The 26,178-nt window shown below is 51.2% G+C and overlaps 1 protein-coding gene across 1 annotated transcript in view; it reads left to right on the top strand.

Annotated features, from left to right (window-relative positions):
• The first annotated feature begins 356 nt into the window (after window positions 1–356).
• Window positions 357–26,178, top strand: part of LOC144741149 (uroplakin-1b-like) — a 34,110-nt gene continuing 8,288 nt past the window's right edge. Inside the window, 3 exon segments of the mRNA XM_078623776.1 lie at window positions 357–457; window positions 5,356–5,445; window positions 19,307–19,507. Coding sequence (XP_078479902.1) covers window positions 359–457; window positions 5,356–5,445; window positions 19,307–19,507 — 390 coding nt within the window. The 5' untranslated portion in view covers window positions 357–358.

Below are 26,178 nucleotides of genomic sequence, written 5' to 3'. Positions count from 1 at the left end.
CCTGGTTGTATACATGTGGGCGTGTCTATGCTAATCAAAGGGGCGTGTCTGTGTGGAAATATGGGCGTGGTTATGCTAATCGAGGAGGAGGAGGTGCGAGTGGCCCTGCCTGCTTGTATACATGTGGGCGTGTCTATGCTAATGAGGGGGGCGTGTCTGTTGAAAATATGGGCGTGGTTATGCTAATCGGGGAGGAGGAGGTGCGAGTGGCCCTGCCCTGGTTGTATACATGTGGGCGTGTCTATGCTAATCAAAGGGGCGTGTCTGCGTGGAAATATGGGCGTGGTTATGCTAATCGGGGAGGAGGAGGAGCGAGTGGCCCTGCCCTGGTTGTATACATGTGGGCGTGTCTATGCTAATGAGGGGGGCGTGGCCGGTGGCCTCAGCTATAAAAGTCGCCGGGTCCTCGCGAGGGAGAAATTTTCCCTCGTGGCCTCAATTCGCGACGTCCAATTGGGTAATGGCGGTGTGTGTGGGGCGGTTTACATTTTTGTGATTTTTAATTTTTAAAGTTATGCAGATTTATGCAAATTGTCGTGCTTGGATAATGCAGCGGTGGGTTTTTGTTGTTGCTAATTAACGAGAACTTTTTTTTCCACGCCTGTGGGTCTCTGTGGGTTTCTGTGGGTCTGTGTGGGTCTCTGTGGGTCTGTATGGGTCTCTGTGGGTGTGTGTGGGTCTGTGTGGGTCTCTGTGGGTCTCTGTGGGTTTCTGTGGGTTTCTGTGGGTCTGTGTGGGTCTGTATGGGTCTGTGTGGGTCTCTGTGGGTCTCTGTGGGTCTGGGTCTCTGTGGGTCTGTGTGGGTCTCTGTGGGTCTGTATGGGTTTCTGTGGGTCTGTATGGGTTTCTGTGGGTTTGTATGGGTTTCTGTGGGTCTGTATGGGTTTCTGTGGGTCTCTGTGGGTCTGGGTCTCTGTGGGTCTGTGTGGGTCTCTGTGGGTCTGTGTGGGTCTCTGTGGGTCTCTGTGGGTCTGGGTCTCTGTGGGTCTCTGTGGGTCTGTATGGGTCTCTGTGTGGGTCTCTGTGGGTCTGTGTGGGTTTCTGTGGGTCTGTGTGGGTCTCTGTGGGTCTGTATGGGTCTCTGTGGGTCTCTGTGGGTCTGTGTGGGTCTCTGTGGGTCTCTGTGGGTCTGTATGGGTTTCTGTGGGTCTGTGTGGGTTTCTGTGGGTCTCTGTGGGTCTCTGTGGGTCTGTGTCTCTGTGGGTCTGTGTGGGTCTCTGTGGGTCTCTGTGGGTCTGGGTCTCTGTGGGTCTCTGTGGGTCTCTGTGGGTCTGGGTCTCTGTGGGTCTGTATGGGTCTCTGTGGGTCTCTGTGGGTCTCTGTGGGTCTCTGTGGGTCTCTGTGGGTATCTGTGGGTCTGTGTGGGTCTGTGTGGGTCTGTGTGGGTCTGTGTGGGTCTGTGTGGGTCTGTGTGGGTCTCTGTGGGTCTCTGTGGGTCTCTGTGGGTCTCTGTGGGTCTCTGTGGGTCTCTGTGGGTCTCTGTGGGTCTCTGTGGGTCTCTGTGGGTCTCTGTGGGTCTCTGTGGGTCTCTGTGGGTCTGATGATGCTGATAGTGCTGATGATGATGCTGATAGTGCTGCTGATGATGATGATGCTGATAGTGCTGCTGATGATGATGATGCTGATGATGCCGATGATGATGCTGATAGTGCTGATGATGATGCTGATAGTGATGATGATGATGATGCTGCTGATGATGATGCTGCTGATGATGATGATGCTGCTGCTGATGCTGATGATGCTGATGATGATGATGCTGCTGATGCTGATGATGCTGATGATGATGCCCCGAGCAATGTGGACGTTCTGGTTTTGCTGGATTTTCTCACGAGGGCGTTGGCCACATCCACTCGCTTCCTGAATCACTCTCCCACTGCATCATCATCATCAACATCATCATCAACATCATCATCAACATCATCATCAACATCATCATCAACATCATCATCATCAACATCATCATCAACATCATCATCAACATCATCATCAACATCATCATCAACATCATCATCATCAACATCATCATCAACATCATCAACATCATCATTATCACCATCATCACTCATCCACTGCATCAACATCATCAACATCATCATCATCATCATCAACATCATCATCAACATCATCATCATCACCATCATCACTCATCCACTGCATCAACATCATCAACATCATCATCAACATCATCATCATCATCATCAACAACATCATCATCAACATCATCAACATCATCATCAACATCATCAACATCATCATCATCAACATCATCAACATCATCAACATCATCAACATCATCATCACCAACATCATCATCATCATCAACACCAACATCATCATCATCATCAACATCAACATCATCATCATCAACATCATCATCATCATCACTCATCCACTGCATCATCATCACCAACATCATCATCAACATCATCATCACCAACATCAACATCATCATCACCACCAACATCATCATCACCACCAACATCAACATCATCATCAACATCATCAACATCATCATCATCATCATCAACATCATCATCAACATCATCATCAACATCATCATCATCATCAACATCATCATCAACATCATCATCAACATCATCATCATCATCAACATCATCACCAACATCATCATCATCATCAACATCATCATCAACATCATCATCATCATCAACATCATCACCAACATCATCATCATCATCAACATCGTCATCAACATGCATCATCATCATCAACATCATCATCAACATCATCACCAACATCATCAACATCATCATCAACATCATCATCACCATCATCATCATCACCATCATCACTCATCCACTGCATCATCATCACCATCATCATCACCATCATCATCACCATCACCTACATCACCATCATCATCACCTACATCACCATCACCATCACCTACATCACCATCATCATCAACATCACTACCATCATCATCATCATCACTACCATCACTACCATCATCATCACTCTCCCACTGCATCAACATCACCATCACCATCACTACCATCACTACCGGTCACTCATCCACTGCATCATCATCAACATCATCACCATCATCAACATCATCATCACCTACATCACCATCATCATCAACATCACTACCATCATCATCATCACTACCATCACTCTCCCACTGCATCATCATCAACATCATCACCATCATCATCACCATCATCACCTACATCACCATCATCACTCTCCCACTGCATCATCATCAACATCACCATCACCTACATCACTACCATCATCATCACCATCACTACCATCATCATCACCATCACTACCATCATCATCACTCTCCCACTGCATCATCATCAACATCATCATCACTACCATCATCATCACCATCAACATCACCTACATCACCATCATCATCACTCTCCCACTGCATCATCATCAACATCATCATCACTACCATCATCATCACCATCAACATCACCTACATCACCATCATCATCATCATCACTCTCCCACTGCATCATCATCAACATCACCATCATCACCAACATCATCATCACCAACATCACCATCACTACCATCATCATCACCATCACTACCATCATCATCACTCTCCCACTGCATCATCATCAACATCATCACCATCATCATCACCATCACCATCATCACCTACATCACCATCATCACTCTCCCACTGCATCATCATCAACATCATCACCATCATCATCACCATCACCATCATCACCTACATCACCATCATCACTCTCCCACTGCATCATCATCAACATCACCATCACCTACATCACTACCATCATCATCACCATCACCTACATCACTACCATCACCATCACCTACATCACTACCATCATCATCACCATCACTACTATCATCATCACCATCACTACCATCATCATCACCATCACTACCATCATCATCACTCTCCCACTGCATCATCATCAACATCATCATCACTACCATCATCATCACCATCACTACCATCATCATCACTCTCCCACTGCATCATCATCAACATCATCACCAACATCATCATCACCATCATCATCACCTACATCACCATCATCATCACCTACATCACCATCACTACCACCATCACAACCAACATCACCATCATCACCATCATCACCATCACCACCTCCATCATCACCACCATCACTCTCCCACTGCATCATCATCACTACCATCATCATCACCATCATCACCATCATCAGCATCACTACCATCATCATCACCTACATCACCTACATCACTACCATCATCACTACTCTCCCACTGCATCATCATCAACATCACCATCATCATCACCATCACTACCATCACTACCATCATCATCACTCTCCCACTGCATCAACATCACCATCATCATCACTACCATCACTACCATCACTCTCCCACTGCATCATCATCAACATCACCATCATCATCACCATCACTACCATCATCACCAACATCACCACCATCACCTACATCACCACCACCACCATCATCACTCTCCCACTGCATCACCATCATCACCATCACTACCATCACTACCTCCATCACTACCATCATCATCACCAACATCACCATCACTACCATCATCACCATCATCACCATCATCATCATCATCGCCATCATCATCATCACCACCACCATCACCACCACCATCACCACCACCACCACCACCATCACCACCATCACCACCACCATCATCATCATCACCATCACCACCACCATCACCACCACCATCACTACCATCACCACCACCATCACCACCATCACCACCACCATCATCACCACCATCACCACCATCACCACCACCACCACCACCACCACCATCACCACCATCATCACCACCACCACCACCACCATCACCACCATCACCACCACCACCATCACCACCATCACCACCATCATCACCACCACCACCACCACCACCACCATCACCACCATCATCACCACCACCACCACCACCACCACCATCACCACCACCACCACCACCACCATCACCACCATCACCACCATCACCACCACCACCATCACCACCATCACCACCATCATCACCACCACCACCACCACCACCACCACCACCATCACACACCACCACCATCACCACCATCACCACCATCATCACCACCACCACCATCACCATCACCACCATCATCACCACCACCACCACCATCACCACCATCACCATCACCACCACCATCACCACCCCCATCACCACCACCATCACCACCATCACCACCATCACCATCACCTCCATCACCACCACCATCATCACCACCACCATCATCACCACCACCACCATCACCACCACCCCCCATCACCATCACCATCACCACCACCACCACCATCACCATCTCTCTCTCCCCGTGTCTGTCCCAGGTGCAAGCCTCAGTCGCCATCATGAGGGACGTCTCGTCTGGAGTGAGATGCGTTCAGATCCTGCTCATCTTTGGGAATGTCGTCCTCCTGGTATGCTCACCCACTCACCCACCAACTCGCTCGCTCACTCACTCACCCACTCACCCACTCACCCACTCACCAACTCACTCACCAACTCACCCACCAACTCACCCACCAACTCACCCACCCACCAACTCACCCACCAACTCACCCACCAACTCACCCACCAACTCACCCACCAACTCACTCACCAACTCACTCACCAACTCACTCACCAACTCACTCACCAACTCACTCACCAACTTACTCACCAACTTACTCACCAACTTACTCACCAACTCACTCACCAACTCACTCACCAACTCACTCACCAACTCACTCACCAACTCGCTCACCAACTCGCTCGCTCGCTCACTCACTCGCTCACCCACCCACTCACTCACTCACCAACTCACTCACCAACTCACTCACCAACTCACTCGCTCGCTCACTCACCCACTCACTCACTCACTCACCAACTCACTCACCAACTCACTCACCAACTCACTCACCAACTCACTCACCAACTCACTCACCAACTCACTCACCAACTCACTCACCAACTCACTCACCAACTCACTCGCTCGCTCACTCACCCACTCACTCACTCACTCACCAACTCACTCACCAACTCACTCACCAACTCACTCACCAACTCACTCACCAACTCACTCACTCGCTCGCTCACTCACTCACCAACCCACTCACCAACTCACTCACCCACTCACTCACTCACTCACTCACTCACTCACTCGCTCGCTCACTCACTCACCCGCCCACTCACCCACTCACCAACTCACTCACCAACTCACTCACCAACTCACTCACCAACTCACTCACCAACTCACTCACCAACTCACTCACCAACTCACTCACCAACTCACTCACCAACTCACTCACCAACTCACTCACCAACTCACTCACCAACTCACTCACCAACTCACTCACCAACTCACTCACCAACTCACTCACCAACTCACTCACCAACTCACTCACCAACTCACTCACCAACTCACTCACCAACTCACTCACCAACTCACTCACCAACTCACTCACCAACTCACTCACCAACTCACTCACCAACTCACTCACCAACTCACTCACCAACTCACTCACCAACTCACTCGCCAACTCACTCGCCCACTCACTCGCCCACTCACTCGCCCACTCACTCGCCCACTCACTCGCCCACTCACTCGCCCACTCACTCACCAACTCACTCGCCCACTCACTCGCTCACCAACTCACTCCCTCGCTCACTCACTCACCAACTCACTCCCTCGCTCACTCACTCACTCACCCACCCACCCACTCGCTCACCCACCCGCTCACCCACCCACTCACTCATACACTCACTCACTCATACACTCACTCACTCATACACCCACTCATACACTCACTCACACATTCACTCACCCACTCACCCACCCACTCACCCACTCACTCACTCGCTCGCTCGCTCACTCTCTCAGTCACTCACTCACTCACTCACTTGCTTACTCAGTCACTCAGTCACTCACTCACCAACTCACTCACCCACTCACTCACCAACTCACTCACCAACTCACTCACCAACTCACTCACCAACTCACTCACCAACTCACTCACCCACTCACTCACCAACTCACTCACCCACTCACTCACCAACTCACTCACCAACTCGCTCACCAACTCACTCACCCACTCACCCACCAACTCGCTCGCTCGCTCACTCACCCACTCACCCACTCACTCACTCACTCACCAACTCACTCACCAACTCACTCACCAACTCGCTCACTCACTCGCTCACCCACCCACTCACTCATACTCACTCATACACCCACTCACTCATACACCCACTCACTCACCAACTCACTCACCCACTCACTCACCAACTCACTCACCCACTCACTCACCAACTCACTCACTCACTCACTCACCAACTCACTCACCAACTCACTCACCAACTCACTCACTCACTCACCAACTCACTCACCAACTCACTCACCAACTCACTCACCCACTCACTCACCAACTCACTCACCAACTCACTCACCAACTCACTCACCAACTCACTCACCAACTCACTCACCAACTCACTCACCAACTCACTCACCAACTCACTCACCAACTCACTCACCAACTCACTCACCAACTCACTCACCAACTCACTCACCAACTCACTCACCAACTCACTCGCCCACTCGCTCGCTCACTCACTCACTCGCCCACTCACTCGCTCACCAACTCACTCCCTCGCTCACCAACTCACTCACCAACCCACTCACCCACCCACTCACTCACCAACCCACTCACCCACTCACTCGCTCGCTCGCTCACTCACTCACTCACTCACCCGCCCACTCACCCACTCACCCACTCACCCACCAACTCACTCACCAACTCACTCACCAACTCGCTCGCTCATCCACCCACTCACCCACCCACTCACTCACCAACTCACTCACCAACTCACTCACCAACTCACTCGCCCACTCACTCGCCCGCTCGCTCGCTCACTCACTCACCCACCCACCCACCCACCCACTCACTCACCCACCCACTCACTCATACACTCACTCACTCACTCGCCCACCCACCCACTCACTCGCTCACCCACCCACCCACCCACTCACTCACTCACTCATACACTCACTCACTCATACACTCACTCACACATACACTCACCCACTCACTCACCCACTCACCCACCCACTCACACACTCACTCGCTCACTCAGTCACTTACTCAGTCACTCAATCACCAACTCGCTCGCTCCCTCGCTCGCTCACCAACTCACCCACCCACTCACTCACTCACCCACTCACTCACCAACTCACTCACTCACCCACTCACTCACTCACCCATTCACTCACTCACCCACTCACTCACCAACTCACTCACCCACTCACTCACTCACCAACTCACTCACCAACTCACTCACCAACTCACTCACCCACTCACTCACCAACTCACTCACCAACTCACTCGCCCACTCGCTCGCTCACTCGCTCGCTCACTCACTCACTCGCCCACTCCCTCGCTCACCAACTCACTCACCAACCCACTCACCCACTCACTCACTCGCTTGCTCACTCACTCACCCGCCCACTCACTCATACACTCACTCATACACCCACTCACTCACTCACCAACTCACTCACCAACTCACTCACCAACTCACTCACCAACTCACTCACCAACTCACTCACCAACTCACTCACCAACTCACTCACCAACTCACTCACCAACTCACTCACCAACTCACTCACCAACTCACTCACCAACTCACTCACCAACTCACTCACCAACTCACTCACCAACTCACTCACCAACTCACTCACCAACTCACTCACTCACTCACTCACCCACTCACCCACCCACTCACTCACTCACCCACTCACCAACTCGCTCACCAACTCACTCACCAACTCACTCACCAACTCACTCACCAACTCACTCACCAACTCACTCACCAACTCACTCACCAACTCACTCACCAACTCACTCACCAACTCACTCACCAACTCACTCACCAACTCACTCACCAACTCACTCACCAACTCACTCACTCACTCACCCACCCACTCACTCACTCACCCACTCACCAACTCGCTCACCAACTCACTCACCAACTCACTCACCAACTCACTCACCAACTCACTCACCAACTCACTCACCAACTCACTCACCAACTCACTCACCAACTCACTCACCAACTCACTCACCAACTCACTCACCCACTCACTCACCCACTCACTCACCCACTCACTCACCCACTCATCCACCCACTCACCCACCCACTCACCCACCCACTCACTCACCCACTCACCAACTCGCTCACCCACTCACTCAGCAACTCACTCAGTCACTCACTCACCAACTCACTCACCCACTCACCCATTCACTCACTCACCAACTCACTCACCAACTCACTCACCAACTCACTCACCAACTCACTCACCAACTCACTCACCAACTCACTCACCAACTCACTCACCAACTCACTCAGCAACTCACTCACCAACTCACTCGCCAACTCACTCGCCCACTCACTCGCTCACCAACTCACTCCCTCGCTCACTCACTCACTCATACACTCACTCACTCATACACCCACTCATACACTCACTCATACACTCACTCACTCATACACTCACTCACTCATACACCCACTCATACACTCACTCATACACTCACTCACTCATACACTCACTCACCCAATCACCCACCCACTCACCCACTCACTCACTCGCTCGCTCGCTCACTCTCTCAGTCACTTACTCAGTCACTCAATCACCAACTCGCTCGCTCCCTCGCTCGCTCACCAACTCACCCACTCACTCACTCACGCACCCACTCACTCACCAACTCACTCACTCACCCACTCACTTGCTTACTCAGTCACTCAGTCACTCACTCACCCACTCACTCACTCACCCATTCACTCGCTCACCCACTCACTCAGCAACTCACTCACCTACTCGCTCGCTCGCTCACCAACTCACTCACCAACTCACTCACCCACTCACCAACTCGCACAACCACTCACTCATTCACCAACTCACTCACCAACTCACCCACTCAACTCACCCACTCAACCACTCACTCAGCCACTCACTCAGCCACTCACTCAGCCACTCACTCAGCCACTCACTCAGCCACTCACTCAGCCACTCACTCAGCCACTCACTCAGCCACTCACTCAGCCACTCACTCAGCCACTCACTCAGCCACTCACTCAGCCACTCACTCAGCCACTCACTCACCAACTCACTCAGCCACTCACTCACCAACTCACTCACTCACCAACTCACTCACTCACCAACTCACTCACTCACCAACTCACTCACTCACCAACTCACTCACTCACCAACTCACTCACTCACCAACTCACTCACTCACCAACTCACTCACTCACCAACTCACTCATCAACTCACTCACTCACCAACTCACTCACCAACTCACCCACTCACTCACTCACTCACCCACTCACTCACTCACCAACTCACTCACCAACTCACCCATTCACTCACTCACTCACCCACTCACCAACTCACTCGCTCACCAACTTGTTCACCAACTCACCAAATCTCGCTCACCAGCTCTCTCTCTGAGTCTATGGTGCAGTGTTGAGTCTATGGGTGGCAGTGTTGAGTCTATGGTGCAGTGTTGAGTCTATGGTGCAGTGTTGAGTCGATGGTGCAGTGTTGAGTCTATGGGTGGCAGTGTTGAGTCTATGACAGTGTTGAGTCTATGGGGGGCAGTGTTGAGTCTATGGTGCAGTGTTGAGTCTATGACAGTGTTGAGTCTATGGGGCAGTGTTGAGTCTATGGGGCAGTGTTGAGTCTATGGTGCAGTGTTGAGTCTATGGGGCAGTGTTGAGTCTATGGGGCAGTGCTGAGTCTATGGGCAGTGCTGAGTCTATGGGGCAGTGTTGAGTCTATGACAGTGTTGAGTCTATGGGGCAGTGCTGAGTCTATGGGGCAGTGTTGAGTCTATGGTGCAGTGTTGAGTCTATGACAGTGTTGAGTCTATGGGCAGTGTTGAGTCTATGGTGCAGTGTTGAGTCTATGACAGTGTTGAGTCTATGGGCAGTGTTGAGTCTATGGTGCAGTGTTGAGTCTATGACAGTGTTGAGTCTATGGTGCAGTGTTGAGTCTATGGGCAGTGTTGAGTCTATGGGGCAGTGCTGAGTCTATGGGCAGTGCTGAGTCTATGGGGCAGTGTTGAGTCTATGACAGTGTTGAGTCTATGGGGCAGTGCTGAGTCTATGGGGCAGTGTTGAGTCTATGGTGCAGTGTTGAGTCTATGACAGTGTTGAGTCTATGGTGCAGTGTTGAGTCTATGACAGTGTTGAGTCTATGGGGGGCAGTGTTGAGTCTATGGGGCAGTGTTGAGTCTATGACAGTGTTGAGTCTATGGGGGGCAGTGTTGAGTCTATGACAGTGTTGAGTCTATGGGGCAGTGTTGAGTCTATGGTGCAGTGCTGAGTCTATGGTGCAGTGTTGAGTCTATGGTGCAGTGTTGAGTCTATGGGCAGTGTTGAGTCTATGGTGCAGTGTTGAGTCTATGGGCAGTGTTGAGTCTATGGGGCAGTGTTGAGTCTATGGGGCAGTGTTGAGTCTATGGTGCAGTGTTGAGTCTATGGGGCAGTGTTGAGTCTATGACAGTGTTGAGTCTATGGTGCAGTGTTGAGTCTATGGGGCAGTGTTGAGTCTATGGTGCAGTGTTGAGTCTATGGGGCAGTGTTGAGTCTATGACAGTGTTGAGTCTATGGTGCAGTGTTGAGTCTATGGGGCAGTGTTGAGTCTATGGGGCAGTGTTGAGTCTATGGTGCAGTGTTGAGTCTATGGTGCAGTGTTGAGTCTATGACAGTGTTGAGTCTATGGTGCAGTGTTGAGTCTATGGTGCAGTGTTGAGTCTATGGGGCAGTGTTGAGTCTATGACAGTGTTGAGTCTATGGGGCAGTGTTGAGTCTATGGTGCAGTGTTGAGTCTATGACAGTGTTGAGTCTATGGGCAGTGTTGAGTCTATGGGCAGTGTTGAGTCTATGGGGCAGTGTTGAGTCTATGGGGCAGTGTTGAGTCTATGGTGCAGTGTTGAGTCTATGGTGCAGTGTTGAGTCTATGGGCAGTGTTGAGTCTATGGTGCAGTGTTGAGTCTATGGTGCAGTGTTGAGTCTATGGGGCAGTGTTGAGTCTATGGTGCAGTGTTGAGTCTATGGGGCAGTGTTGAGTCTATGGTGCAGTGTTGAGTCTATGGGGCAGTGTTGAGTCTATGGGCAGTGTTGAGTCTATGGTGCAGTGTTGAGTCTATGGTGCAGTGTTGAGTCTATGGTGCAGTGTTGAGTCTATGGTGCAGTGTTGAGTCTATGGTGCAGTGTTGAGTCTATGACAGTGTTGAGTCTATGGGCAGTGTTGAGTCTATGACAGTGTTGAGTCTATGGTGCAGTGTTGAGTCTATGGTGCAGTGTTGAGTCTATGACAGTGTTAAGTCTATGGGCAGTGTTGAGTCTATGGGGCAGTGTTGAGTCTATGGTGCAGTGTTGAGTCTATGGTGCAGTGTTGAGTCTATGGTGCAGTGTTGAGTCTATGGTGCAGTGTTGAGTCTATGGTGCAGTGTTGAGTCTATGGGCAGTGTTCAGTCTATGGGGCAGTGTTGAGTCTATGGTGCAGTGTTGAGTCTATGGTGCAGTGTTGAGTCTATGGGGCAGTGTTGAGTCTATGGTGCAGTGTTGAGTCTATGGGCAGTGTTCAGTCTATGGGGCAGTGTTGAGTCTATGGTGCAGTGCTGAGTCTATGGGCAGTGTTGAGTCTATGGTGCAGTGTTGAGTCTATGGGGCAGTGTTTAGTCTATGGGGCAGTGTTGAGTCTATGGTGCAGTGCTGAGTCTATGGGTGGCAGTGTTGAGTCTATGGGTAGTGTTGAGTCTATGGGTGGCAGTGTTGAGTCTATGGGTGGTAGTGTTGAGTCTATGGTGCAGTGTTGAGTCTATGGTGCAGTGTTGAGTCTATGGGGCAGTGTTGAGTCTATGGGGCAGTGTTGAGTCTATGGTGCAGTGTTGAGTCTATGGTGCAGTGTTGAGTCTATGGTGCAGTGTTGAGTCTATGGGGCAGTGTTGAGTCTATGGGGCAGTGTTGAGTCTATGGTGCAGTGTTGAGTCTATGGTGCAGTGTTGAGTCTATGGTGCAGTGTTGAGTCTATGGGCAGTGTTGAGTCTATGGGGCAGTGCTGAGTCTATGGGCAGTGCTGAGTCTATGGGGCAGTGTTGAGTCTATGACAGTGTTGAGTCTATGGGGCAGTGCTGAGTCTATGGGGCAGTGTTGAGTCTATGGTGCAGTGTTGAGTCTATGACAGTGTTGAGTCTATGGTGCAGTGTTGAGTCTATGACAGTGTTGAGTCTATGGGGGGCAGTGTTGAGTCTATGGGGCAGTGTTGAGTCTATGACAGTGTTGAGTCTATGGGGGGCAGTGTTGAGTCTATGACAGTGTTGAGTCTATGGGGCAGTGTTGAGTCTATGGTGCAGTGCTGAGTCTATGGTGCAGTGTTGAGTCTATGGTGCAGTGTTGAGTCTATGGGCAGTGTTGAGTCTATGGTGCAGTGTTGAGTCTATGGGCAGTGTTGAGTCTATGGGGCAGTGTTGAGTCTATGGGGCAGTGTTGAGTCTATGGTGCAGTGTTGAGTCTATGGGGCAGTGTTGAGTCTATGACAGTGTTGAGTCTATGGTGCAGTGTTGAGTCTATGGGGCAGTGTTGAGTCTATGGTGCAGTGTTGAGTCTATGGGGCAGTGTTGAGTCTATGACAGTGTTGAGTCTATGGTGCAGTGTTGAGTCTATGGGGCAGTGTTGAGTCTATGGGGCAGTGTTGAGTCTATGGTGCAGTGTTGAGTCTATGGTGCAGTGTTGAGTCTATGACAGTGTTGAGTCTATGGTGCAGTGTTGAGTCTATGGTGCAGTGTTGAGTCTATGGGGCAGTGTTGAGTCTATGACAGTGTTGAGTCTATGGGGCAGTGCTGAGTCTATGGGGCAGTGTTGAGTCTATGGTGCAGTGTTGAGTCTATGACAGTGTTGAGTCTATGGGCAGTGTTGAGTCTATGGTGCAGTGTTGAGTCTATGACAGTGTTGAGTCTATGGGCAGTGTTGAGTCTATGGTGCAGTGTTGAGTCTATGACAGTGTTGAGTCTATGGTGCAGTGTTGAGTCTATGGGCAGTGTTGAGTCTATGGGGCAGTGCTGAGTCTATGGGCAGTGCTGAGTCTATGGGGCAGTGTTGAGTCTATGACAGTGTTGAGTCTATGGGGCAGTGCTGAGTCTATGGGGCAGTGTTGAGTCTATGGTGCAGTGTTGAGTCTATGACAGTGTTGAGTCTATGGTGCAGTGTTGAGTCTATGACAGTGTTGAGTCTATGGGGGGCAGTGTTGAGTCTATGGGGCAGTGTTGAGTCTATGACAGTGTTGAGTCTATGGGGGGCAGTGTTGAGTCTATGACAGTGTTGAGTCTATGGGGCAGTGTTGAGTCTATGGTGCAGTGCTGAGTCTATGGTGCAGTGTTGAGTCTATGGTGCAGTGTTGAGTCTATGGGCAGTGTTGAGTCTATGGTGCAGTGTTGAGTCTATGGGCAGTGTTGAGTCTATGGGGCAGTGTTGAGTCTATGGGGCAGTGTTGAGTCTATGGTGCAGTGTTGAGTCTATGGGGCAGTGTTGAGTCTATGACAGTGTTGAGTCTATGGTGCAGTGTTGAGTCTATGGGGCAGTGTTGAGTCTATGGTGCAGTGTTGAGTCTATGGTGCAGTGTTGAGTCTATGGGGCAGTGTTGAGTCTATGACAGTGTTGAGTCTATGGTGCAGTGTTGAGTCTATGGGGCAGTGTTGAGTCTATGGGGCAGTGTTGAGTCTATGGTGCAGTGTTGAGTCTATGGTGCAGTGTTGAGTCTATGACAGTGTTGAGTCTATGGTGCAGTGTTGAGTCTATGGTGCAGTGTTGAGTCTATGGGGCAGTGTTGAGTCTATGACAGTGTTGAGTCTATGGGGCAGTGTTGAGTCTATGGTGCAGTGTTGAGTCTATGACAGTGTTGAGTCTATGGGCAGTGTTGAGTCTATGGGCAGTGTTGAGTCTATGGGGCAGTGTTGAGTCTATGGGGCAGTGTTGAGTCTATGGTGCAGTGTTGAGTCTATGGTGCAGTGTTGAGTCTATGGGCAGTGTTGAGTCTATGGTGCAGTGTTGAGTCTATGGTGCAGTGTTGAGTCTATGGGGCAGTGTTGAGTCTATGGTGCAGTGTTGAGTCTATGGGGCAGTGTTGAGTCTATGGTGCAGTGTTGAGTCTATGGGGCAGTGTTGAGTCTATGGGCAGTGTTGAGTCTATGGTGCAGTGTTGAGTCTATGGTGCAGTGTTGAGTCTATGGTGCAGTGTTGAGTCTATGGTGCAGTGTTGAGTCTATGGTGCAGTGTTGAGTCTATGACAGTGTTGAGTCTATGGGCAGTGTTGAGTCTATGACAGTGTTGAGTCTATGGTGCAGTGTTGAGTCTATGGTGCAGTGTTGAGTCTATGACAGTGTTAAGTCTATGGGCAGTGTTGAGTCTATGGGGCAGTGTTGAGTCTATGGTGCAGTGTTGAGTCTATGGTGCAGTGTTGAGTCTATGGTGCAGTGTTGAGTCTATGGTGCAGTGTTGAGTCTATGGTGCAGTGTTGAGTCTATGGGCAGTGTTCAGTCTATGGGGCAGTGTTGAGTCTATGGTGCAGTGTTGAGTCTATGGTGCAGTGTTGAGTCTATGGGGCAGTGTTGAGTCTATGGTGCAGTGTTGAGTCTATGGGCAGTGTTCAGTCTATGGGGCAGTGTTGAGTCTATGGTGCAGTGCTGAGTCTATGGGCAGTGTTGAGTCTATGGTGCAGTGTTGAGTCTATGGGGCAGTGTTTAGTCTATGGGGCAGTGTTGAGTCTATGGTGCAGTGCTGAGTCTATGGGTGGCAGTGTTGAGTCTATGGGTAGTGTTGAGTCTATGGGTGGCAGTGTTGAGTCTATGGGTGGCAGTGTTGAGTCTATGGTGCAGTGTTGAGTCTATGGTGCAGTGTTGAGTCTATGGGGCAGTGTTGAGTCTATGGGGCAGTGTTGAGTCTATGGTGCAGTGTTGAGTCTATGGTGCAGTGTTGAGTCTATGGTGCAGTGTTGAGTCTATGGGGCAGTGTTGAGTCTATGGGGCAGTGTTGAGTCTATGGTGCAGTGTTGAGTCTATGGTGCAGTGTTGAGTCTATGGTGCAGTGTTGAGTCTATGGGCAGTGTTGAGTCTATGGGGCAGTGCTGAGTCTATGGGCAGTGCTGAGTCTATGGGGCAGTGTTGAGTCTATGACAGTGTTGAGTCTATGGGGCAGTGCTGAGTCTATGGGGCAGTGTTGAGTCTATGGTGCAGTGTTGAGTCTATGACAGTGTTGAGTCTATGGTGCAGTGTTGAGTCTATGACAGTGTTGAGTCTATGGGGGGCAGTGTTGAGTCTATGGGGCAGTGTTGAGTCTATGACAGTGTTGAGTCTATGGGGGGCAGTGTTGAGTCTATGACAGTGTTGAGTCTATGGGGCAGTGTTGAGTCTATGGTGCAGTGCTGAGTCTATAGTGCAGTGTTGAGTCTATGGTGCAGTGTTGAGTCTATGGGCAGTGTTGAGTCTATGGTGCAGTGTTGAGTCTATGGGCAGTGTTGAGTCTATGGGGCAGTGTTGAGTCTATGGGGCAGTGTTGAGTCTATGGTGCAGTGTTGAGTCTATGGGGCAGTGTTGAGTCTATGACAGTGTTGAGTCTATGGTGCAGTGTTGAGTCTATGGGGCAGTGTTGAGTCTATGGTGCAGTGTTGAGTCTATGGGGCAGTGTTGAGTCTATGACAGTGTTGAGTCTATGGTGCAGTGTTGAGTCTATGGGGCAGTGTTGAGTCTATGGGGCAGTGTTGAGTCTATGGTGCAGTGTTGAGTCTATGGTGCAGTGTTGAGTCTATGACAGTGTTGAGTCTATGGTGCAGTGTTGAGTCTATGGTGCAGTGTTGAGTCTATGGGGCAGTGTTGAGTCTATGACAGTGTTGAGTCTATGGGGCAGTGTTGAGTCTATGGTGCAGTGTTGAGTCTATGGGCAGTGTTGAGTCTATGGGCAGTGTTGAGTCTATGGGGCAGTGTTGAGTCTATGGGGCAGTGTTGAGTCTATGGTGCAGTGTTGAGTCTATGGTGCAGTGTTGAGTCTATGGGCAGTGTTGAGTCTATGGTGCAGTGTTGAGTCTATGGTGCAGTGTTGAGTCTATGGGGCAGTGTTGAGTCTATGGTGCAGTGTTGAGTCTATGGGGCAGTGTTGAGTCTATGGTGCAGTGTTGAGTCTATGGGGCAGTGTTGAGTCTATGGGCAGTGTTGAGTCTATGGTGCAGTGTTGAGTCTATGGTGCAGTGTTGAGTCTATGGTGCAGTGTTGAGTCTATGGTGCAGTGTTGAGTCTATGGTGCAGTGTTGAGTCTATGACAGTGTTGAGTCTATGGGCAGTGTTGAGTCTATGACAGTGTTGAGTCTATGGTGCAGTGTTGAGTCTATGGTGCAGTGTTGAGTCTATGACAGTGTTAAGTCTATGGGCAGTGTTGAGTCTATGGGGCAGTGTTGAGTCTATGGTGCAGTGTTGAGTCTATGGTGCAGTGTTGAGTCTATGGTGCAGTGTTGAGTCTATGGTGCAGTGTTGAGTCTATGGTGCAGTGTTGAGTCTATGGGCAGTGTTCAGTCTATGGGGCAGTGTTGAGTCTATGGTGCAGTGTTGAGTCTATGGTGCAGTGTTGAGTCTATGGGGCAGTGTTGAGTCTATGGTGCAGTGTTGAGTCTATGGGCAGTGTTCAGTCTATGGGGCAGTGTTGAGTCTATGGTGCAGTGCTGAGTCTATGGGCAGTGTTGAGTCTATGGTGCAGTGTTGAGTCTATGGGGCAGTGTTTAGTCTATGGGGCAGTGTTGAGTCTATGGTGCAGTGCTGAGTCTATGGGTGGCAGTGTTGAGTCTATGGGTAGTGTTGAGTCTATGGGTGGCAGTGTTGAGTCTATGGGTGGCAGTGTTGAGTCTATGGTGCAGTGTTGAGTCTATGGTGCAGTGTTGAGTCTATGGGGCAGTGTTGAGTCTATGGGGCAGTGTTGAGTCTATGGTGCAGTGTTGAGTCTATGGTGCAGTGTTGAGTCTATGGTGCAGTGTTGAGTCTATGGGGCAGTGCTGAGTCTATGGGGCAGTGCTGAGTCTATGGTGCAGTGTTGAGTCTATGGTGCAGTGTTGAGTCTATGGTGCAGTGTTGAGTCTATGGGGCAGTGTTGAGTCTATGGTGCAGTGTTGAGTCTATGGTGCAGTGTTGAGTCTATGGGGCAGTGTTGAGTCTATGGTGCAGTGTTGAGTCTATGGGGCAGTGTTGAGTCTATGGGGCAGTGCTGAGTCTATGGTGCAGTGTTGAGTCTATGGTGCAGTGTTGAGTCTATGGGGCAGTGTTGAGTCTATGGTGCAGTGTTGAGTCTATGGTGCAGTGTTGAGTCTATGGGGCAGTGCTGAGTCTATGGTGCAGTGTTGAGTCTATGGGGCAGTGTTGAGTCTATGGGCAGTGTTGAGTCTATGGTGCAGTGTTGAGTCTATGGTGCAGTGTTGAGTCTATGGGGCAGTGTTGAGTCTATGGTGCAGTGTTGAGTCTATGGTGCAGTGCTGAGTCTATGGTGCAGTGTTGAGTCTATGGTGCAGTGTTGAGTCTATGGTGCAGTGTTGAGTCTATGGGCAGTGTTGAGTCTATGGGGCAGGCTGAGTCTATGGGGCAGGCTGAGTCTATGGGACAGTGTTGAGTCTATGGGGCAGTGTTGAGTCTATGGGGCAGTGTTGAGTTTATGGGGCAGTGTTGAGTCTATGGTGCAGTGTTGAGTCTATGGGGCAGTGTTGAGTCTATGGTGCAGTGTTGAGTCTATGGTGCAGTGTTGAGTCTATGGGGCAGTGTTGAGTCTATGGGGCAGTGTTGAGTTTATGGGGCAGTGTTGAGTCTATGGTGCAGTGTTTAGTCTATGGGGCAGTGTTGAGTCTATGGGGCAGTGTTGAGTCTATGGGTAGTGTTGAGTCTATGGGGCAGTGTTGAGTCTATGGTGCAGTGTTGAGTCTATGGGTGGCAGTGTTGAGTCTATGGTGCAGTGTTGAGTCTATGGGTAGTGTTGAGTCTATGGGGCAGTGTTGAGTCTATGGTGCAGTGTTGAGTCTATGGGTGGCAGTGTTGAGTCTATGGTGCAGTGTTGAGTCTATGGGTGGCAGTGTTGAGTCTATGGTGCAGTGTTGAGTCTATGGTGCAGTGTTGAGTCTATGGTGCAGTGTTGAGTCTATGGTGCAGTGCTGAGTCTATGGTGCAGTGAGTCTATGTGTCTCAGTGTTGATGTTGTGTGTGTACATTCAACAGGGTTGTGGCTTGGCCTTGTTTGCCATGTCGGTGTTCGTTGTGGCCGACCCGGCGAGGCTGTGGCCACTCCTCTCGGCGTTCAACAACACCGACATCTTCGCCGGAGCCTGGATCAGCATCTTCACCGGATTCAGTTTCTTTCTGCTTGCCATCTTGGGAATCTACGCGGTGATGCGGCTCGCTAGGGGGCTACTACTGGCGGTGAGTGGTGGTGGGGGGGTGGTCAGTTAGTCAGTCGCTCAGTCACTCAGTCAGTCGCTCAGTCAGTCGCTCAGTCAGTCACTCGGTCAGTCAGTCAGTCGGTCAGTCAAACATTCAAACAGTCGGTCGGTCATTCGGTTGGTCACTCGGTCACTCAGTTAGTCAGTCGCTCACTCAGTCACTCAGTCAGTCACTCATTCACTTAGTCAATTAGTCAGTCAGTCAGTCGCTCACTCAGTCAGTCAGTCGCTCAGTCACTCACTCAGTCGCTCAGTCAGTCGCTCAGTCAGTCAGTCACTCAGTCACTCACTCAGCGGTGATGCGGCTCGCTAGGGGGCTACTACTGGCGGTGAGTGGTGGTGGGTGGTGGTCAGTTAGTCAGTCGCTCAGTCACTCAGTCAGTCAGTCACTCAGTCAGTCAGTCGCTCAGTCAGTCAGTCACTCAGTCACTCGCTCAGCGGTGATGCGGCTCGCTAGGGGGCTACTACTGGCGGTGAGTGGTGGTGGTGGGTGGTCAGTCGGTCAGTCAAACATTCAAACAGTCGGTCGGTCATTCGGTTGGTCACTCGGTCACTCAGTTAGTCAGTTAGCCAGTCAGTCACTCGCTCAGTCACTCAGTCAGTCGGTCAGTCAGTCGGTCAGTCAGTCGCTCGGTCACTCACTCAGTCGCTCAGTCAGTCAGTCACTCAGTCACTCACTCAGCGGTGATGCGGCTCGCTAGGGGGCTACTACTGGCGATGAGTGGTGGTGGGTGGTGGTCAGTCAGTTAGTCAGTCGGTCAGTCACTCAGTCAGTCGCTCAGTCAGTCACTCGGTCAGTCGGTCAGTCAAACATTCAAACAGTCGGTCGGTCATTCGGTTGGTCACTCGGTCACTCAGTTAGTCAGTCAGTCAGTCAGTCGCTCGGTCAGTCAGTCGGTCAGTCAGTCGCTCGGTCAGTCAGTCACTCACTCAGTCACTCAGTCAGTCGGTCAGTCAGTCGGTCAGTCAGTCGCTCGGTCAGTCAGTCACTCAGTCACTCACTCAGCAGTGATGCGGCTCGCTAGGGGGCTACTACTGGCGGTGAGTGGTGGTGGGGGGGTGGTCAGTTAGTCAGTCGGTCAGTCGGTCAGTCACTCAGTCAGTCAGTCAGTCACTCAGTCACTCACTCAGCGGTGATGCGGCTCGCTAGGGGGCTACTACTGGCGGTGAGTGGTGGTGGGTGGTCAGTCAATTAGTCACTCGGTCAGTCGGTCAGTCAGTCAGTCAGTCAAACATTCAAACAGTCGGTCGGTCATTCGGTTGGTCACTCGGTCACTCAGTTAGTCAGTCGCTCACTCAGTCACTCAGTCAGTCACTCATTCAGTCACTCACTCGGTCACTCGGTCACTCAGTCAGTCAGTCAGTCGGTCACTCATTCAGTCAGTCGGTCACTCATTCAGTCAGTCGGTTACTCAGTCAGTCACTCACTCAGTTGCTCAGTCAGTCAGTCAGTCAGTCAGTCACTCAGTCATTCACTCAGTGAGTGAGTCACTCAGTCAGTGAGTCATTCACTCAGTCACTCAGTCAGTCAGTCGCTCACTCACTCAGTCAGTCAGTCGGTCACTCAGTCGGTCACTCACTCAGTCGCTCAGTCAGTCAGTCAGTCAGTCACTGAGTCAGTCGCTCACTCAGTCACTCAGTCAGTCGGTCACTCAGTCGGTCACTCACTCAGTCGCTCAGTCAGTCAGTCAGTCAGTCAGTCACTCAGTCAGTTACTCAGTCAGTCACTCAGTCAGTCACTCACTCAGTTGCTCAGTCAGTGACTCAGTCAGTCAGTCAGTCACTCAGTCATTCACTCAGTGAGTGAGTCACTCAGTCAGTGAGTCATTCACTCAGTCACTCAGTCAGTCAGTCGGTCACTCAGTCGGTCACTCAGTCAGTTACTCAGTCAGTTACTCAGTCAGTTACTCAGTCAGTTACTCAGTCAGTCGCTCAGTCAGTCGCTCAGTCAGTCACTCAGTCAGTCACTCAGTCAGTCAGTCGGTCACTCAGTCAGTCGCTCAGTCAGTCACTCAGTCAGTCACTCACTCGGTCACTCGGTTACTCAGTCAGTTACTCAGTCAGTTACTCAGTCAGTCGCTCACTCAGTCAGTCAGTCGGTCACTCAGTCAGTCACTCACTCGGTCACTCGGTCACTCGGTCACTCGGTCACTCGGTCACTCGGTCACTCGGTCACTCGGTCACTCGGTCACTCGGTCACTCGGTCACTCGGTCACTCGGTCACTCGGTCAGTCGCTCACTCAGTCAGTCAGTCACTCACTCAGTCAGTCAGTCAGTCGGTCACTCAGTCGGTCACTCAGTCAGTTACTCAGTCAGTCACTCAGTCAGTCACTCAGTCAGTCACTCAGTCAGTCGCTCAGTCAGTCGCTCAGTCACTCAGTCAGTCAGTCGGTCACTCAGTCAGTCACTCACTCGGTCACTCGGTTACTCAGTCAGTTACTCAGTCAGTTACTCAGTCAGTCACTCAGTCAGTCACTCAGTCAGTCGCTCAGTCAGTCGCTCAGTCGGTCAGTCGGTCAGTCAGTCACTCACTCGGTCACTCGGTCACTCGGTCACTCGGTCACTCGGTCACTCAGTCAGTCGCTCAGTCGCTCAGTCAGTCAGTCGGTCACTCACTCAGTCAGTCACTCACTCACTCACTCAGTCAGTCAGTCGGTCACTCAGTCGGTCACTCAGTCAGTTAGTCAGTCAGTCATTCACTCAGTCACTCAGTCAGTCAGTCGCTCAGTCAGTCAGTCACTCACTCACTCACTCGGTCAGTCAGTCGGTCACTCAGTCAGTTACTCAGTCAGTCACTCACTCGGCCACTCGGCCACTCGGCCACTCGGTCACTCGGTCACTCGGTCACTCGGTCACTCAGTCACTCGGTCAGTCACTCACTCACTCAGTCGCTCACTCAAACACCCACCCACTCTCCCACTCACTCAGTCAGTCGGTCACTCAGTCACTCACTCAGTCGCTCGGTCAGTCGCTCACTCACTCAGTCGCTCACTCAAACACCCACCCACTCTCCCACTCACTCAGTCAGTCAGTCGGTCACTCAGTCACTCACTCAGTCACTCAGTCAGTCACTCAGTCAGTCAGTCGGTCACTCAGTCAGTTACTCAGTCAGTTACTCAGTCAGTCACTCAGTCAGTCAGTCGGTCACTCAGTCAGTCACTCACTCGGTCACTCAGTCACTCACTCAGTCGCTCACTCAAACACCCACCCACTCTCCCACTCACTCAGTCAGTCAGTCGGTCACTCAGTCACTCACTCAGTCACTCAGTCAGTCACTCAGTCAGTCAGTCGGTCACTCAGTCAGTTACTCAGTCAGTTACTCAGTCAGTCACTCAGTCAGTCAGTCGGTCACTCAGTCAGTCACTCACTCGGTCACTCAGTCACTCACTCAGTCGCTCACTCAAACACCCACCCACTCTCCCACTCACTCAGTCAGTCAGTCGGTCACTCAGTCACTCACTCAGTCACTCAGTCAGTCACTCAGTCAGTCAGTCGGTCACTCAGTCAGTTACTCAGTCAGTTACTCAGTCAGTCACTCAGTCAGTCAGTCGGTCACTCAGTCAGTCACTCACTCGGTCACTCAGTCACTCACTCAGTCGCTCACTCAAACACCCACCCACTCTCCCACTCACTCAGTCAGTCAGTCGGTCACTCAGTCACTCACTCAGTCACTCAGTCAGTCACTCAGTCAGTCAGTCGGTCACTCAGTCAGTCACTCACTCGGTCACTCAGTCACTCACTCAGTCGCTCACTCAAACACCCACCCACTCTCCCACTCACTCAGTCAGTCAGTCGGTCACTCAGTCACTCACTCAGTCACTCAGTCAGTCACTCAGTCAGTCAGTCGGTCACTCAGTCAGTTACTCAGTCAGTTACTCAGTCAGTCACTCAGTCAGTCAGTCGGTCACTCAGTCAGTCACTCACTCGGTCACTCAGTCACTCACTCAGTCGCTCACTCAAACACCCACCCACTCTCCCACTCACTCAGTCAGTCGGTCACTCAGTCACTCACTCAGTCGCTCGGTCAGTCGCTCAGTCAGTCAGTCGGTCACTCAGTCAGTCACTCACTCGGTCACTCAGTCACTCACTCAGTCGCTCACTCAAACACCCACCCACTCTCCCACTCACTCAGTCAGTCAGTCGGTCACTCAGTCACTCACTCAGTCACTCAGTCAGTCACTCAGTCAGTCAGTCGGTCACTCAGTCAGTTACTCAGTCAGTTACTCAGTCAGTCACTCAGTCAGTCAGTCGGTCACTCAGTCAGTCACTCACTCGGTCACTCAGTCACTCACTCAGTCGCTCACTCAAACACCCACCCACTCTCCCACTCACTCAGTCAGTCAGTCGGTCACTCAGTCACTCACTCAGTCGCTCAGTCAGTCACTCAGTCAGTCAGTCGGTCACTCAGTCAGTCACTCACTCGGTCACTCAGTCACTCACTCAGTCGCTCAGTCAGTCACTCAGTCAGTCAGTCGGTCACTCAGTCAGTCACTCACTCGGTCACTCGGTCACTCACTCAGTCGCTCACTCAAACACCCACCCACTCTCCCACTCACTCAGTCAGTCAGTCGGTCACTCAGTCACTCACTCAGTCACTCACTCAGTCACTCAGTCAGTCACTCAGTCAGTCAGTCGGCCACTCAGTCAGTCACTCACTCGGTCACTCAGTCACTCACTCAGTCGCTCACTCAAACACCCACCCACTCTCCCACTCACTCAGTCAGTCAGTCGGTCACTCAGTCACTCGTCACTCAGTCACTCACTCAGTCGCTCGGTCAGTCGCTCAGTCAGTCAGTCGGTCACTCAGTCAGTCACTCACTCGGTCACTCAGTCACTCACTCAGTCGCTCACTCAAACACCCACCCACTCTCCCACTCACTCAGTCAGTCAGTCGGTCACTCAGTCACTCACTCAGTCACTCAGTCAGTCACTCAGTCAGTCAGTCGGTCACTCAGTCAGTTACTCAGTCAGTTACTCAGTCAGTCACTCAGTCAGTCAGTCGGTCACTCAGTCAGTCACTCACTCGGTCACTCAGTCACTCACTCAGTCGCTCACTCAAACACCCACCCACTCTCCCACTCACTCAGTCAGTCAGTCGGTCACTCAGTCACTCACTCAGTCACTCAGTCAGTCAGTCGGTCACTCAGTCAGTTACTCAGTCAGTTACTCAGTCAGTCACTCAAACACCCACCCACTCTCCCACTCACTCAGTCAGTCAGTCGGTCACTCAGTCACTCACTCAGTCACTCAGTCAGTCACTCAGTCAGTCACTCAGTCAGTCAGTCGGTCACTCAGTCGGTCACTCAGTCGGTCACTCAGTCACTCAGTCAGTCACTCAGTCAGTCACTCAGTCAGTCACTCAGTCAGTCAGTCGGTCACTCAGTCGGTCACTCAGTCACTCAGTCAGTTACTCAGTCAGTTACTCAGTCAGTCACTCAAACACCCACCCACTCTCCCACTCACTCAGTCAGTCAGTCGGTCACTCAGTCACTCACTCAGTCACTCAGTCAGTCACTCAGTCAGTCAGTCGGTCACTCAGTCAGTTACTCACTCGGTCACTCAGTCACTCACTCAGTCGCTCACTCAAACACCCACCCACTCTCCCACTCACTCAGTCAGTCAGTCGGTCACTCAGTCACTCACTCAGTCACTCAGTCAGTCACTCAGTCAGTCACTCAGTCAGTCAGTCGGTCACTCAGTCGGTCACTCAGTCACTCAGTCAGTTACTCAGTCAGTTACTCAGTCAGTCACTCAAACACCCACCCACTCTCCCACTCACTCAGTCAGTCAGTCGGTCACTCAGTCACTCACTCAGTCACTCAGTCAGTCACTCGGTCAGTCAGTCGGTCACTCAGTCAGTTAGTCAGTCAGTTAGTCAGTCAGTCACTCAGTCAGTCAGTCGGTCACTCAGTCAGTCACTCACTCGGTCACTCAGTCACTCACTCAGTCGCTCACTCAAACACCCACCCACTCTCCCACTCACTCAGTCAGTCAGTCGGTCACTCAGTCACTCACTCAGTCACTCAGTCAGTCACTCAGTCAGTCAGTCGGTCACTCAGTCACTCACTCAGTCACTCAGTCAGTCACTCAGTCAGTCAGTCGGTCACTCAGTCAGTTACTCAGTCAGTTAGTCAGTCAGTCACTCAGTCAGTCAGTCGGTCACTCAGTCAGTCACTCACTCGGTCACTCAGTCACTCACTCAGTCGCTCACTCAAACACCCACCCACTCTCCCACTCACTCAGTCAGTCAGTCGGTCACTCAGTCACTCACTCAGTCACTCAGTCAGTCACTCAGTCAGTCAGTCGGTCACTCAGTCAGTTACTCAGTCAGTTACTCAGTCAGTCACTCAGTCAGTCAGTCGGTCACTCAGTCAGTCACTCACTCGGTCACTCAGTCACTCACTCAGTCGCTCACTCAAACACCCACCCACTCTCCCACTCACTCAGTCAGTCAGTCGGTCACTCAGTCACTCACTCAGTCACTCAGTCAGTCACTCAGTCAGTCACTCAGTCAGTCAGTCGGTCACTCAGTCGGTCACTCAGTCACTCACTCAGTCACTCAGTCAGTCACTCAGTCAGTCAGTCAGTCAGTCGGTCACTCAGTCGGTCACTCAGTCACTCAGTCAGTTACTCAGTCAGTTACTCAGTCAG

Source organism: Lampetra planeri, unplaced genomic scaffold (assembly GCF_965212315.1).
Source record: "Lampetra planeri unplaced genomic scaffold, kcLamPlan1.2.h2 scaffold_441, whole genome shotgun sequence".
NCBI lineage: Eukaryota > Metazoa > Chordata > Hyperoartia > Petromyzontiformes > Petromyzontidae > Lampetra > Lampetra planeri.
The sequence above is the reverse complement of the archived record's forward strand: the minus strand, read 5'-3'. Positions and strand labels throughout refer to the sequence as shown.